Source organism: Haliaeetus leucocephalus, unplaced genomic scaffold, assembly GCF_000737465.1.
Source record: "Haliaeetus leucocephalus isolate CR32 unplaced genomic scaffold, Haliaeetus_leucocephalus-4.0 Scaffold92, whole genome shotgun sequence".
Taxonomy (NCBI): Eukaryota; Metazoa; Chordata; class Aves; order Accipitriformes; family Accipitridae; genus Haliaeetus; species Haliaeetus leucocephalus.
In genome coordinates, this window is record NW_010972528.1 from 14,229,391 (window position 1) to 14,245,735 (window position 16,345).

The 16,345-nt window shown below is 35.8% G+C and overlaps 1 protein-coding gene across 1 annotated transcript in view; it reads left to right on the top strand.

Moving 5' to 3' along the window:
• CDH11 (cadherin 11, type 2, OB-cadherin (osteoblast)) overlaps positions 1 to 16,097 on the top strand; it is an 83,434-nt gene extending 67,337 nt beyond the window's left edge. The window contains exons 7-13 of the mRNA XM_010585158.1: positions 1,446 to 1,633; positions 3,134 to 3,387; positions 4,371 to 4,507; positions 4,706 to 4,827; positions 5,638 to 5,755; positions 11,949 to 12,200; positions 13,200 to 16,097. Of these exons, the coding sequence (XP_010583460.1) occupies positions 1,446 to 1,633; positions 3,134 to 3,387; positions 4,371 to 4,507; positions 4,706 to 4,827; positions 5,638 to 5,755; positions 11,949 to 12,200; positions 13,200 to 13,696 (1,568 nt within the window). The 3' untranslated portion in view covers positions 13,697 to 16,097. The remainder of the gene's footprint in view (positions 1 to 1,445; positions 1,634 to 3,133; positions 3,388 to 4,370; positions 4,508 to 4,705; positions 4,828 to 5,637; positions 5,756 to 11,948; positions 12,201 to 13,199) is intronic.
• Positions 16,098 to 16,345: the final 248 nt, after the last annotated feature.

The following is a 16,345-nucleotide window of genomic DNA, read 5'->3' on the forward strand; positions in this document are numbered from 1 at the left end:
AGTATTAAACCCTAATGATGTCAGGCTTTACATACCTCACAAACATACCTTTTCACTCCAAATCATAACCTGGGACCCCAGTATATGGCATTTTGTTAAGTAACTCCATCAAATGATGGATTTTTCTCTACAAATTCAAGACACTTTACTGAGCATTTTGGGAGAATATTTAAAATTATCAGAAACACCAAGTAGCACTTACTCAATCATTCACCCTCAACTTAAAACCTTAATCAGAATGCTTTGTAACTCAAACCCAGGATTTGACCTGTTTATATAAATATCCAAGTGATTGATTTTTTATTCTTCTTTTCCTTTTTTTTTTTTTTTTTTGTTCATTGCTCAAACCCTTTATGAGTTATGTGCTTAAATTTGGGGTTCTTTGTGACTGGAGTTAATGACCTGTTTCGATGACATGTGCCAATTGTTTTTATGGGTAATGAGCCAAGTCCCTGCCTGGTGTAAGTCTCTTGATGTCCTGATGTTCCTAGGGTGCTTGGATAGCAACAAAGAGCAATCATGGAGGGTGGGATAAATTAGATTATTTTCTCATGCTTTTTTTTTCTTCCCCCAATTTATTAATACTGATGAAGTGGCAGAAAATGCTGACATAGATTTGTACATTTAGGATCAGGTTATGTTATCTGAACTCTTGAGCGGGTTGGGAAGGTCCTGGAATCAGTGCTGCCTAAGAGACAACTGTTGGAGAGAGATTTATCCAGGAACAGTATTGGTCTCCTCTGGTGTCCCTGAATATGGAAGGAAAAACCTGTATGGCAGCACATCTGTGGGATGTTTGGGGATGGTTTTCCTATTGGAGTTTGATGAGGGAAAGCCATTTTTTGTTCAGTATGGGGTCCCATACAAATTGGTATGTATTCTCTGTTGTGTTAAATTTTAATACTCGTTGCTACTATATGTTCACACTCCAAATTGAAGCCACAGAAAGCAGCAGGTTTATTCTTTAGCCAGCACAGCAGAGAGGTATTATCCAATTCGTTGTATACAATTTGTGGCTCCTGAATGAATGGGCAGAAATGCTTCTGGACTCTACAGAGTTGAAGGTCATACCATGAGTGATATGAAAGAGAATTTTTCTTCCATTTTTGTAATAACATTTTTGATATGAATGCTAACCTTGATGTCGCAACAATTTCTGTATTCTGAATGATTGGTTGTATTTTTAACCCCACCCTGAACAGAATGATACACAGATGTTGTATAAAACATCAGTGAGGAGGTAATGTTATATAGATTAACAATGTGTTTTAAGATTTCACAGATGACTTGCTTCTCAGAGCTCTTTATAACATAACATTGCTTTGGGGGATTTGAAAACGTAAAAAATTACTGCGTTTATTTGGAACTTACAAGTTAAATGAGTAAATATACAACTGGAGAGCAGACTGTGTACTTAAGGCAAGTGCCTTTTTTTCTTCCACTAGGTGTGTACCAGATGTCAGTGTCGGAAGCAGCTGTCCCAGGAGAGGAAGTAGGAAGAGTGAAGGCCAAAGATCCAGACATTGGGGAAAATGGCTTAGTAGCTTACAGCATCATTGATGGAGATGGCATGGATATGTTTGAAATTACAACAGATTATGAGACTCAGGAAGGTGTTGTAAAGCTTAAGAAGGTGAGTAATACCTACTAATGTGTAGAATTCTTTGTTGCTGTCAGAATATTTGGTAATAAAGGATTACCACCTAAGCTAAAATATCAGTAAATGTGTGTTTCTAAAGCTGTGATTAACTCTTAATATTCCATTTCCCCATTAGCTGAATTGGAATGGAAGAAAATAACCAAGAAGAGTTACATAAATACTGTACAGTGGATTAATTGCACAAACTAAATGAATTCATAATAAAAAGTCACGGTAAAATACAATGCCATCAGCTTCATTGTTAATGAAGTTTTGCCTAGTGCTGATAAGTAGCAGACATTCACTGTTGCTTTATGTTCAGTCTGAATAGCCTCATGCCCTATAGTTTGAATTCTTCAGCTGTGCATTGTCCACAATATTGTTCTGAAGGAGCCACAGGCTATGCAAAAAGCAGCAAAAATACTGAGGTGATTTCATATACAATCCATCAGTGTGATCTTTAAAAGTGTTATTAAAATGAATTTTGAATTACAAATTGTAATCATAAATCTTATTCATTATTTAAGCATTATTATTTTGCCCTTTGTATCTCTATAGCTATTCATCTGTCTTGGAGATAATCAAAACTCAAAGGAAAAGGCCTGGGCAACTTAACTTCAAAGTTAGCCCTGCCCTGCACATTGGGGCAGTCTCTCAGGAAGAGACCCAAAGGTCTCCTCTAGTCAAAACTACACTGTGATTCAGTTACTGTAGCTGTTCCAGAGGTGGGAGTGTATTTTTTGTGTATTTTAAAATGTGGGTGAACTGTCACACCATTCAGTCTATGGTGTTAGTGTACTTTGTGAATTGTGGTTGGCACCTGCGTGATCATTTTGAGGCTACCAATACCGCAACACTGCAGCCATTTGATGTCAACGACAATGCAGGTATGCTGTGACTTTGATCAAACTCCCAAAGGGACTTACCTCATGGGGCATTGTCTCACCTCCCCTTAGTAAAGTGCTATGAGATCTATGGATGGAAAGAACTACAGAAATGAAAGCACTGAAAAGCATCTTTGTATTTCCCCTACTACTTAAATAATTTAACTTCTCTGTGTCCTATTTCGTGGTGCACCCATTAGCAATTCAAGCCACATCCATATCTCTAAAGGAAAGCTTGCCAGCTTGGGATCGACCAAGCCTGGCATTCCATGGGAACCCCTTTCCTATCCATCACTCTTTTGTGCTACCTGGAAGGCTGCATGAAGAAAAGGCTAATTTTCCTAGTAAAGATGCTCTCCTGAGTGATACAGCAAGCAAAGAGCAAGATAAGGACTCTGTTGTGATATTTTGAGTGCCTTCCTATGCTGCTCCATACATAGAATGTAGCTCCTTCCATTTGAGTCTTTATGTTTTTAAATACACACATTTCAGTCCAAGCTTGTTGACAGATGCTCACATTTGTTTTATGTCATTGAATACTAGGGGACTGCTTAGTGCTTTTACACTCTAGTTTTCCTAATTGTGGGATGCATTGTCTTGTTTCTCGCAGCGCTTAGATTTTGAAACCAAAAAGTCCTACAGTCTGAAGGTAGAGGCAGCCAATGTACATATTGATCCTAAGTTCATCAGCAATGGGCCATTCAAGGACACAGTAACAGTGAAGATATCAGTGGAAGATGCTGATGAGCCACCTGTGTTTTTAAAGCCAAGTTATATTTTTGAAGTACAAGAAAATGCAGCATCTGGTACTGTGGTTGGAAAAGTACATGCCAAAGACCCTGATGCTGCAAACAGTGCTATAAGGTATGCTTCATTAGAGCATGCTGTTTCTTTCTAAGCATTAGCTTTTAGAATTGTTATGCAAGTTTTGCAAGCACAGTAATATTCTAAATTCACCCAGAATATTAATAACTTTAACCATACAGCATTGTTTTTATGTCTTGTTCCATAAGCTACTAGTTTCTCAAAGCCTGCATCGCTAAGAAAGCATACCATAGCTATGTCTAACTAAAATATACTTAAGGACATCTGTGTTAGACTCTGTTCTAAATTATATCTTCTATAAAATAGCCTATGCTGTTATCACATCATGTTTTTTTTCAAAAGATAGAAGTCTACGCATTAGATTAGAGATTATGTTGGGTTATTGTTAAGCGTTAATTGCTAATGACAAGCACATACACCTACTTTCTGCAGTTACCTTGGTTAGTCTTCTGTTCATTTATTTTTGTTTGTCACGTTCTAAGTGTAAACTGAATTATGAAACTCTGTTTTGTGGCTATAGTTAACATTTCAAAGAATTGCAAGGTAAAGATACGAAAACTGGAGCTGTATAAAGCTGTACAAATGTGCAGATAATGGATAATGTTTAATAATCTGGTATGATCAATTAACATTCTGAGTAATCTGAATATCAGAAGACTTAAAAGATCTTCATGACTAATATGAAACAGAAGAAAACATAAATATCACATTAGACATTTTTATCATGTTTCCTAAGAGAAGAAAATAAAGAAAATTTGGCAGCTTTAATATAGAGACTTCAAAGAACAAAAATTTTCACTTACTACAAACACTCCGATGTAATATTTTTTCTAAATGTAGAAACCAACCAGATGAATCTCCTTTTAAAAGAACACATATCATCCCTTTGACAATGATATTAAGGGTAACAATAAGTGTACTACTTACAATTATTTAAAAATAATAACGATCTAGACAAGTTTGGATACATGAAACTAGTAAGTCCTCCTTTTATCTAATTACTGATTTTCAATATTTTTTAGATATTCCATTGATCGTCACACTGACCTTGAAAGATATTTTATTATTAATGCAGAAGATGGCAATATCAAGACAATAAAAGCTTTGGATAGGGAAGAAATTGCTTGGCATAATATCTCTGTCTTTGCAGTTGAAGTCCGTAAGTATTTCACTGAGGTATTTTATAATCAATGGTATAAATTCTGTAGTCTTCTCATTGTCTCAATTTGATAAGCTGCAATAAATCCCAATAGAAATACTTTAGCCTATTTCATTTTTACCTGGATACAGCTGGGATTTTGTTTGTTTTGAGGGGTTTTCCTGCTTCTGTTTGATTTGGTTTTGCTTACTCCCATAGACAAACAACACCAGGAAGCCAAAGTTCCAGTTGCAATTAAGGTCGTTGATGTCAATGACAATGCTCCAAAATTCGCAGCAGCCTATGAAGCATTTGTCTGTGAGAATGCTCGAAGCAATCAGGTATGCCTGTGCCCACCATCTTCCCTGCGCATGAATTTCTTTCTGCAGGGTGTTAGCCCAGTTTCGTGTTGGCAACTCAAATGAGTGGTAGTAAATGAATGTTTATTTTGAAATTTGGGCCAAAATGCCTAGAGCACACAGAAAGGCAATTTCCTGTGTTTTTATTTTGAACTGCTATCAACAGTTATAGATACAGTGCTTTCGTGCATTGAATATGGCTGGTGTTAACTGGGTATCCACCATCACATGGGCAGCGAAGCTGGTTGGGAGCAGCTTTCCCAGTTGTGAGCCTGTTTTGGATATTGCAGAAATACTCAGCATCTTATGGGAAGAATCACAGTACAGTGCTTGTGGAGTTTAGCCTACAGATTTATCCCTGAACAATCTGTGAGGAAGAGGGGTTAGTATCATACAGAAATACAGCTCTACACATTATCGGCACTTTTGCAGTTAGTGTAGCAGTTTGAAAAGGACATTGCGCTTAACTTCCTCTGACCTGCTGAATTTTCTGCAGAATTTTATTTAGTCTATTAAGTCATCATTAGCACATATTTGTGTATAAGAATGTATATAGAGATATATACTTTTACATCTATAATTGTGTGTTGGTTAAATGTAATAGCAAATAAAGACAGCCTGTTCTAGTTTCGAGTCTACTCTGTGTTTATAATTGCATACATTTGTTGAGGTGTTTGGGGGGTTTCTGCTATTTCAGAATTCTTTGTATTCAAGAGATTTCTCAGAATGCTGTCTATATGTGATGTATCGAGAGAAGGAGCTGTTTGTTTACAGAGTACTTTTCTTTTACAGCAATTTATTACAATTAGTGCTGATGACAAGGATGACTCGGCCAATGGACCAAGATTTATCTTCAGTTTACCACCTGAAATTATTCATAATCCAAATTTTACACTCAGAGACAACAGAGGTTTGTGTGAAGATTTCCTCTATACTAGAGTCCAAAGAAATGACAAAGTAAAACTAATGGCCAACATAATGTCATGCAACAGCATTTTCATTAACTTTGATGGAGTATCTGTTTTCCAGAGATTTAGAGGAGGAAGGCAGGAAAAAATATAGCTCAAATACAAGGATGTTCTTGGAATAATGTAATGCTTGTTAACTCACTTCCATTTTCTTGAATATGTATTTTAAATTACATAATAATATCCTACATGAAGAATCCACTGCCATTTTGTCTCCCAGGAAGAGGGTAAAAAACATTGACAAAAACATTCACTAAACGTAATTGGCAGATCTCCTTGATTCAGAGAAAACTTACTTGCTAAGCTAAAATTAGCTGAGGCAGGATAAATCATTAGGTTGCTTGTATTTGTTCACCTTACTCTGCTTGCTAGTTTTTTCTAAATTATGGATCACAAGAGACATAGACTAGTTTCCTAATGGAATAAAATCACTGCCACACTAACCTTTTGTAGGAAATACAAATATTGATTTCTGTTGTGAAACATACCCAGATTGGGTGTATCTCAGGATATGGGTATCCTGATCCCTTTGCCTATTTTCTGTTCATGAAATCTAGTATAGCCTTACGTTCAGATTGATGTTAAGACGTAAGAAATTTGTAGGCAAAAAAAAAAATACAGGCATAGGTGAGCATCAAAACGGATTTGAACATCTAACATAATAGCATCGCTGAACCTAACTTGCCAGCAGTTGAGGAGGCCAGAGTGGGGTAAACAGAAAAAAGACAGTTTCAGCCATTATACATATTTTTTTTCTATTTATTTAACAATAATCAATATAATATTCTCATTCAATGTTAATTTGCTATTTTCCTGTACAGGAAAAAACTGCTTCAGCTTCTAAGAAATTGGTTTTCATTAGCAAGGTTTAATGTTTGAAGGAAATGTGACTGTTTTCTGGCAAGTAGAACTTAGTTGAACTGGTTTAAATAATGAATCCAAATGATTTCTTCTAGATTGCCAGAAGTACAAAAAGCAGCATAATCCAGATATGTGATTTCAGTAAAAACATTTTTCTCTCAAGTATTATGTTGTGGCATGCTTTATATCTCTATCGACATCTGAAGTGAGGGTAATTATCATCAGAGTTCTCAAACAAAATTTCTGTTATGCTTGAAGGATCAAAGTAATACTGTTGCCTAATGCTTGACACTTATACATACATAAGCAATTCATAAAGGATCCAGTGGAGGGGTTATATTTATTCTCTTTAAAGTAGTAAAACACTATATTTGAAAAACTGATGAATGTATTTTTAGAGGGAAGTAAATAAAAACGTATTCTTTGCTTGAGACCCTGAGGCCAAGTTTCTCTTTAAAAGATACTTTACGGTCACCGTATCAAACTGAAAATGGATTAGATTTTATAATCTAACAGAAGCAGCATAGGTTAGAATTGAGATGCTCTGATACAGCTGCAGGCAAATGGTATTATGGTTCCTGACTCCAGCCAATTCCACTAATCTTTCATTTTCATATGCAGCAAATTCATTCTTCTTTTTAATGACAAAATTAACCCAGATAAAAATGTTTTGTAATTGAAATGATGATGTCAGTTGAATGCAGTGAACCTGACAATACTGCAAAAGGTTATTCAACAAGACAGTATTTAGGGATTGAATCTTCCTGTATAATTTCATGTTTGGGAACTGAATAGTGCAAGGAAATCCATTCACTTCCATCCTGTCTTTTCCTCATTTTTGTAAAATCCTCAGTGCAGTGATGTTGTTAATTTAACTATTTCTGTGGGGGTTTTTTAAGTAAGTTATGGTAGAGAGCAAAGTAAAAAAGTTAAAATTCTAGGTACTTCCATATAAAAAAACTTCTCAGAGAGAGTGTGTTACCATTTGCAAGTCAAATAATTTACACAATCATTTAAAATTGTTGGGGTTTTTTTCAGTTGTAAATCCGAGTAGTCTATATACCATGCCACCGCTTTCAGAGGGAACTGCTAGTTTCAAAAAAAATGGCTTTATTAACTGTGGAGGAGAGTTAATGAAAACTCCAATGTTTGGGTCTATTACAGAACTTTAAAGTGAATACAGTCCTATAATTATCATTTAATAGAGTTTCTTTCTACCAACTCCTAAATGTAATCACATACTGCAGTAATCCAAAAAACGTAATCACATTCTACATCCTATTAATAGCCTACTGTGTTACCAAGTTTTTCAGCTGAGACTATCTTCCATAGAAAACATGAGATAATGGCTTATCACATGCTGTGATAAAACACTGAATTACTTTTGCGCTGTTTACTTACATTATATCACGTAAATAAACAGTACTGTGTTTGCCCAGGCTCTGTTCAATTTTACTCCTATTGAAGTCAAAGCTTCAAAAGAGCAGTAGAGTCTCACGGCACTTCACAGCAGAGAGACGGATTTTTAGCAAACGGATTTCCTGCTTTTAATCCTGCTCTGTCCTAAACCGAAATGCCCTTTACTTGGGCTCACTCACCTCGTGTGGAGGCCTCACACGTAGCCAATGTTGCTGGGAGGATTGCAACCACCTTGCTTTATCATGCTGCACAAGGACGAATTACACCGCAATGTCAAAAGCGAGGTGTAGTGATGTTCTCAAATACACAAGATAGTGCTTTGCAAAGACTGAAATTAAATTTGTGAGTCCACTAAAATCAGGGACTAAAATCCACTTTTTTAATAGAAACATGTCCTCTGGCTCTCAATTTCAGACCTTTTAATCAAGACATTTTGAAACATAGGAACAATAAAGTTACGGGATTTTGCCTTGATTATCCAGAGCAATTGCCACTGCCTGGTAATGATTTTAGACAGTTGGATCCCTGAAATTGTTTAGGTTTCTTGCTGAAGCAGCACTCACATTCTGATATAGGTGATAATGTTCACGCTGCAGTCAGCTTCTTTAATCTAGAAGCCTCCTTACACAATATATAGGTTAACAACCACCCAAAAGCTAAGCTACATTTGCCTGTATGCAGAAGAAAAATTGGAAAACCATCGGTAAGATCACGAGAGAAAAAGATGAAAACCAAAGGTCAGGAAGATCACTATAAAGATCACCATAAAGTAATACAATTTTAACTTCTAATTGTGAAGACTTCATGGAGAGTATAGGTAATCTTCACTTACAACACTTTTGGATATTGGATATCCCAGACAATAACAGCTGGAAAAATGAGAGCGTGTGTATTTTTCTGGATGGTGTTGAGATGGCTATTTTCTTCCTTGTCTTGTGTTAACCCCCATTGTGTTCGTTAAGACTGTCAGTCAGGTAGCTCCCATATGTGTTAAGTAATAGTTTTAAGCTGGTATTGACATTTAACTTCTGTTTCTTGGCTTAAAAAATGCCATTATACCTGGATTATAGTTATACTCCTGGGACTGGAAAATAATGAAAAAGCAAGGATGATAATATTAGCTAGGATTATATGTTATCTTTTATCTAGGTAAAAGAGGTTTTTTTACTCTTATGGATATTATGTTTCTTCTAAATGCGAGAAGTGAACATAAACAGGAAAAAAGTTCTTAAAATGACCTTTTAGGGCTGATACATGGTAGTCCTTTTTAAACTTTAGCCAGGCATGTTGATTGGATTATTTTTTTTTTTAAATTATATTAAACTGGAAATGACTTCAAGTTAAGCCAGCTAAATCAACCATTGGATCAAATTCAGCCTTAGTGTAATGTAATTGACTGCAGTGGAATTGGCCTGTCTGTATAGTAACTGAATAATTTGGCATCCTTTTCTTATTTTGAGTTAGGAGTACTATTTAAGCTGCCAAAATTCAAGTGAAATACAATAATATGTAATACAATATAATATAACACAATATAATACAATATAATATAATACAATATAATAAAAATGCGTAGCCAACAGACTAAATATACTAATATATGATATTGCTTGCGTTTCCTTCCATATTGCCTTTGCAGCCTCTAGGCAGTTGTAGCTCAGCCCACTATTAATGTTCATATTTTTTGCTACAAGAGTAATCTGTCCTATTGTGATTTTTCATTTAATAGAGCAGATCTTTCTTCTCATATTGAGAAAATGAATGATTAAATGCATTTTAGAGAACCCTGTGGAATAGTTTTATTCTATATCAATATATATTAGTTCAAGTATTAGTTGATGGGTTAATAGATATTAGATGTTACATTTCTATTTATACCAAATTGTTACAAGCCCATTAATTTAAAGTCCTAAAATAAGACTCCTGTCACACACTGATATCACTAAGGTCCTTGCATTTGTTGGGCAAATGTTGCCTGTAAACCTTTAGGAGGTTAGAAAGTCTCTGAAAAGAGATGAAGGGCACCTCCAAAAACCACAGGTAATATATAATCACATCCTTATCAGCTTCCCTGTCCCTAGCCAATATGACCATCATGTAAAGGAGAAGTTAACAAGCTGATTACTATCCAGATGTTATTTTTGTGAGACTTCAGTATCAGAAAGACTCCAGTTCTGTCATGCTCAGGTAACCACACTGGGCATCAGGTGTGGTGGGCCTGGCAGGAGAGGTGTAGATATGGGGAGATGAACTAATTTGGCATGTAGCAAACAGATCCTCTCTAGGACGGTCCTAAAAAAATTTCATCCTTTCTGGTGTGATCTGCAGAAGCTACTAGTGGGGAGTCAGATAAGCAGGGCCCTAGTGCAAACATCCTTCTCATCTCACAAATTGACCTGTGTCCACCAAATTTGTGGACAGTTTCAGGCCTCGTCCTACATCGGGGGCACCGCCTGCCAGCGTGGTTAATATAAGGCAAGAATACTTCTCTTTCAGTATAATTTATTCACAAACTTTCATGGAAATAGCAGTGATTAGATCATTAAGAGAGGTTTTATGATTTGCATTATTAAATTCTGGAATTTATGCTGACTCTTCAACAGGAAAATGATTAATCTTCTGCAGTACCCTGAGGCAATAGTAAAATGGGTACCGGTGGAGGTGAATAGCCCTCCCTTAGTAGATAAAAGAACCATTCTTTTCTTTTTTTTTCCTTTCCATTATATAGTGAAAAATAAAGAACATGGCAAAACAGAAAAGGTTATGTGAATAAGTCCTCATCCTAAACTAGTTTTTGAAGGTCTGAAAACCACGGATATGATTGTTTAATTTTATTTACTTCAACGTGTTTGCAATTTTATAAACTTTGGTTCGGTCTGAGAACTGAGAAACAAGGAGCACAATAAAGAAATGCTGTTCGTGTTTCCTAGCTTTTGTCTGGCGTGGCTTGGAGCAGGAAGCACTGGCCGTCTCACCCCAGCGTTTCATGTCACGCACTTCCCTTTCAAATGCTTTTGCCCCACAAAGTGTGAAGGACTATCCAAAATGACCTTCTGTGCTGAGGTGGCAGCTTGGTTTCCATCCCCTGCACCAGGAAGCCCGTGGCAGGCAACCACGCCGTGAGAACTGGGAAGAGTGTTGGAGCAATGCTTTAACTCTTCCTCACAGCCACGTAATTCAAAATGTGCCCAGGCGTACTGTGCACGTATGATCAAGCCTTCTGAATTCTGGCTTTGGGAGTCTGGATGAAAAGCAGGTTCTGATAAAATACTGCTCACTTTGGTGTTTCTCACTGAAAGGTCAACGCTGAGGTGCAAATCTGCTAATAGTAAATGTTGGCTTTCATTTTGCGGGGAGTGTCATTAACACAGGCCATTTTGGTACAGATTTCTGCCATCCATTCCTGTAGGTCTGACACCAAGAACAACAAATAAATCAGGGCGATTTCTTTTTCACTCTTCCACTGAAGGCTTTAATTCTGGAAAGAGACTAGAATCAGCTCAAACAGCAGTACTAAGGTCCAGTCATTCTGGTAGTTGAAGAAGTATTGTGAGTTTCCCAGAAAGTTAGTGCGGTGCTAAAAGGAGGTACTAACAGAGATTTTTTTGTGTTTTTGTGTTACCCTCATCACCCTGAAATAATTAAAATTGAGTGTGGTGCTGTATGAATGAAACACAATACTGTAATTGCTCTTGGGTTATTAGGAAGGTGATACTTTGTACCGGTTTATTGTACAAATAACGCTAAGGCATCTAAAAATTCAGAGCCATTGTAGCAAGATATGTTTTTTCAATATTTACTAAGAGGATGACTTTGTGGAAAAAATACTGATGACTATCTCTCTTCTTTAAACAGATAACACAGCAAGTGTTCTTGTTAGACGTGAAGGATTTAGTCGCCAAAAGCAAGATTTATACCTTCTCCCTATTGTAATAAGTGATGGTGGACTTCCCCCTATGAGCAGCACCAACACCCTCACCATTCGGGTCTGCGGCTGTGACAGCAATGGCTCCTTGCTCTCCTGTAACGCCGAAGCCTACATCCTCAATGCTGGATTAAGCACCGGAGCTTTAATTGCCATTCTTGCTTGCATTGTGATTTTGTTAGGTAAAAAAGTTCTTGACTTATTACTCTGCTATACTTGTTTGTGTTAAAAAATTAACCTTGCCTTCAGCTCCAAGATGGATAAATGAATCTTAATTTCTTAGCTTTTATTTTTATAGGAGGTACTAACCTCCCTGGCTGAAATCCAATATATGATAACTGCAATAGCAAACACCAATGAATTTGTCTAGGTGTGCTCAGAGAATGTCCTTTTGTGGCCTAATATCAGTTAATCAGGGACACTCTTTAAAGGAGGTCATGACATACAGTTTTAAGTTTTGTGATCTTCCCTGGATGACAAGTTCCTTATTGAGGTCAGCCAGGATTAATGGCTCCTGCCAGCTATTTCCCTCTAACTCCTCTTGTGTTGAAGACAAATGAATGGCTCAGAAGACCTGCTTTTAACAAAGTGCTGTAAAGCATTTCCTGATGATTTGAAAATATTTATACAAAATGTTTTAATTTGCCCATAGTAATTTATAGTCTTTCTTTTCTTATGTATTTTAAAGTTATTTTATAGAAACTTGCAGTGAGAAGGAACACAACAGAGGCATGTGTCTTGAGGTGTTACTTAAGAAAAATTCTATTTTTATGGAAATGAAACATGGAATTAGAGTTAAGCTTTGGGCATACAGGAGAGAGTAAAGATTCATCTTTGTTTTGTTGCAGATATACAGGTGATTGGACTGCTCAAAGGCAGCGTCACAGTGTCCGTGCAGCACTGGGTGCCCACAAATGCTTTTCTTGAATTAGTCTTGCTGTAATGAGCAATTAGTAAGAGCAATGGCATTCAGCCCAAACAGAAAACCTCAAATCAGTATGTTCAATTCTGTGTACAAGCATCAATGCTTTTACTTAGCTAGGTATGCTAAAATTGCAGACGTTAGCAAAAATACACGATGAACTGCAGACAAAAGCTGAGGTTTCAGTGAATGCAATAATCTATTTATAAAGCAGCTACTGTTTGAGAGTACGCTCTAACTTGCTTTTTTTTTCCTGTAGTCATCGTAGTGTTGTTTGTAACACTGAAACGGCAGAAAAAAGAACCTCTGATTGTTTTTGAAGAAGAAGATGTCCGAGAGAACATTATTACTTATGATGATGAAGGTGGAGGAGAGGAAGATACTGAAGCTTTTGACATAGCTACTTTGCAGAACCCTGATGGCATCAATGGATTTATTCCTCGTAAAGACATAAAACCTGAGTATCAGTATATGCCAAGACCAGGGCTTCGGCCAGCTCCTAATAGCGTTGATGTTGATGATTTCATCAACACAAGAATACAAGAGGCTGATAATGATCCAACTGCTCCTCCTTACGACTCTATTCAGATCTATGGCTATGAAGGAAGAGGCTCAGTGGCTGGTTCACTTAGCTCATTAGAGTCAGCGACAACAGATTCTGATTTGGACTACGACTATCTACAAAATTGGGGACCTCGATTTAAGAAACTTGCAGACTTGTATGGCTCCAAAGACACTTTCGATGATGATTCTTAACAATAAAGTTTAAGATTTGGCCTTAAGAACTGTGTCCGATGTTCTGAAGAATCCAGAAGAAATGTAAGCAGGTATTTTTTTAAAAATCAAGAAAAATCTCATTTAAACATTTAAGTTTGACAGAGAGGATTCCTTTGATTAAAAAAAGGACATAAAAGTGGTAAATACTGTGAAATACCTTTTCCTACAAAAGGCAAATACAGAAGTTGGCTGCCAACTTCACTAAAGGAAAAAACCCACTTAAGAAATACAAAATATTTAAATGAAGGAAAATGCTAAAAGTGAACCTACAAATAAGGGAAATCTTTTATGTATTATGAACATCTAAATCTTTTATGTCAAAGAAGCTTCCACAAATTAGAAAAGATAACAGTTCTGAGCTGTAATTTCGCCTTAAACTATGGACACTCTATATGGTAGTGCATTTTTAAACTTGAAATATATAATATTCAGCCAGCTTAAACCCATATGATGTATGTACAGTACAATGTACAATTATTATGTCTCTTGAGCATCAAACTTGTTACTGCTGATTCTTGTAAATCTTTTTGCTTATACTTTCATCTTGAACTAATACGTGCCAGATATAAAAACTCTGTCTTGTTGCAGTGGGAGGCGCCCTATTTCTATGTCATTTTTAATGTATCTATTTGTACAATTTTAAAATTCTTATTTTAGTATACATACAAATATCAGTATTCTGACATGTAAGAAATGTTACAGCATCACACTTATATTTTATGAACATTGTACTGTTGCTTTAATATGTGCTTCAATATAAGAAGCAGACTTTGAAATAAACTGATTCTTTTTTAATTCTTGTTCTGGTTATTAAGCATATAAGGAAAAACATAGTGTTTCTAATGTCCCATTTATAGTTCTGACTAATTTACTACAATTGTGACCTTTTAATAGCCTTATTTATTATGTGTTTGTAGTTGGTTTGTTGCCTTGTTAAGTGATTATTTAAAAATCAAGTACATTTTACAAATGTTTTTTAGATTAAAAAAATGTAATGTCTGGTGAACATTTTGTACCCTCTCTATCTACGGCTTGTGGCTGCTCCCAGAACACAGTAATAATCTTCATATAATACTACTGTGTTTTCTGGATTAAATTAAGTGTAATACTTTTCAATATTTCCCATGTAATATGCATTTATCTTATATCTTAGGAATTCCAGAGGTTTCAGAAATGACTTAGTGGACAGGAGTACTCTGTACTTACAATTGCTCCAGGCTTGTGAATTTCCCTATCTGTGCTAAGCTTCTGCGGGTTCTAGAGACTTAAATCTGACCCAGTTTAGCTATAAGTTCCCTAAAGACTGTTCTACCTGACAATTACCTTACCTGAGTAGTAATTAAGATTCTGGCACTTACTTTTTTTTTTTCTTTTGATTTTTTTTTTTTCGTTTACTGCAGTAGAATAGCGTTGTCTACTGATAGGAAGACATTTTAATTTGTGATGACAGAAATACAGAGTGCTTTCAGAGTTGTTCTTTGTAATGTATGTTTTTAATCGAAAAATGATCTATAACTCTTTTTATATTAGTTCAGAATGAGCAAGGGATTGGAATATGTTCTGCGCATCAACATTTTCAGCATCTGTGTACAGCTCTACTTCTGCTAAATTTAATATAGTTTGCTCTTTAGGGTCAGAGATCAGCAGCTGCAATATGGGAAGAGGCAATAAATAGAAATGATACACATTTTTCTACCGTTCATTTTACAGACCCTGTCCTTCATTTGCAGTCAGGTACCAAACTGCTTGATCCGAGAGGAAATCTGATTTGTTGGTGTATTGCTTTTCTGAAGACCCCCATATATGTAGTTAGATTAAAATTTAACTCGTTAAAATTATGAATGATGTTTCAGATCTATATTTGTAACATATTCACTTGTCCCATTATATCCCTATGTTTTATAAGGCAGAGTTTGCTAAATCAGCAGATTTGCTCTACAGTGTTTATTGTAATATTTCACTTTATTATAGCTGTATGCATTCTATATAATTCTATAGTTTATTATTAACTCAGTTCAAATTTCTTTGGTTGTTGATTTTTCTCTGTTTATAATCCAAAGAATATTTTGCTAGATTTGCACATTTCTCCATTATAAATTTAAATAAACATTTAAAAATGAAACGAGTATCAATTTACAAATTAACAAATTGAAATAAAGTAAAAAAAATTCATTTGTAGGACTCCATTCTCATTGATGCTATCTGGGTTTATTTCACTTCTGAGCAAGTTTTAGAATTAATAACTGCATTTTCTACATTTTTATGTTTAATTTTTAAGAAGGACATTGTCAACTACATTTTTTAATAGTTTTAAATGCTTTGAGTTTTAGTCTCTATTGTTTGTAGCACTCTCGTAGATGCTTGGAAATAAATTTTCTTTCCCTGCTGTTTTTGTCCTTTTTCATTTGATTATTTTTCCCCCTTCCCAGCGAATATGCGATTATCATAGTGCTTTATTAAGTTAGTCTTGCTAATCTCAGCCAACACTACCTCTGAAATGCTGGGAATTATACTCATTACGTATCACCTGCAGCACCCCAAATGAACAGCTTGTTTTGGCACAACAACAGGACGTTTATTCGTGTTAAACTTCACAGCAGTGGTCACTGGAGTCTCAGGCTTATAATC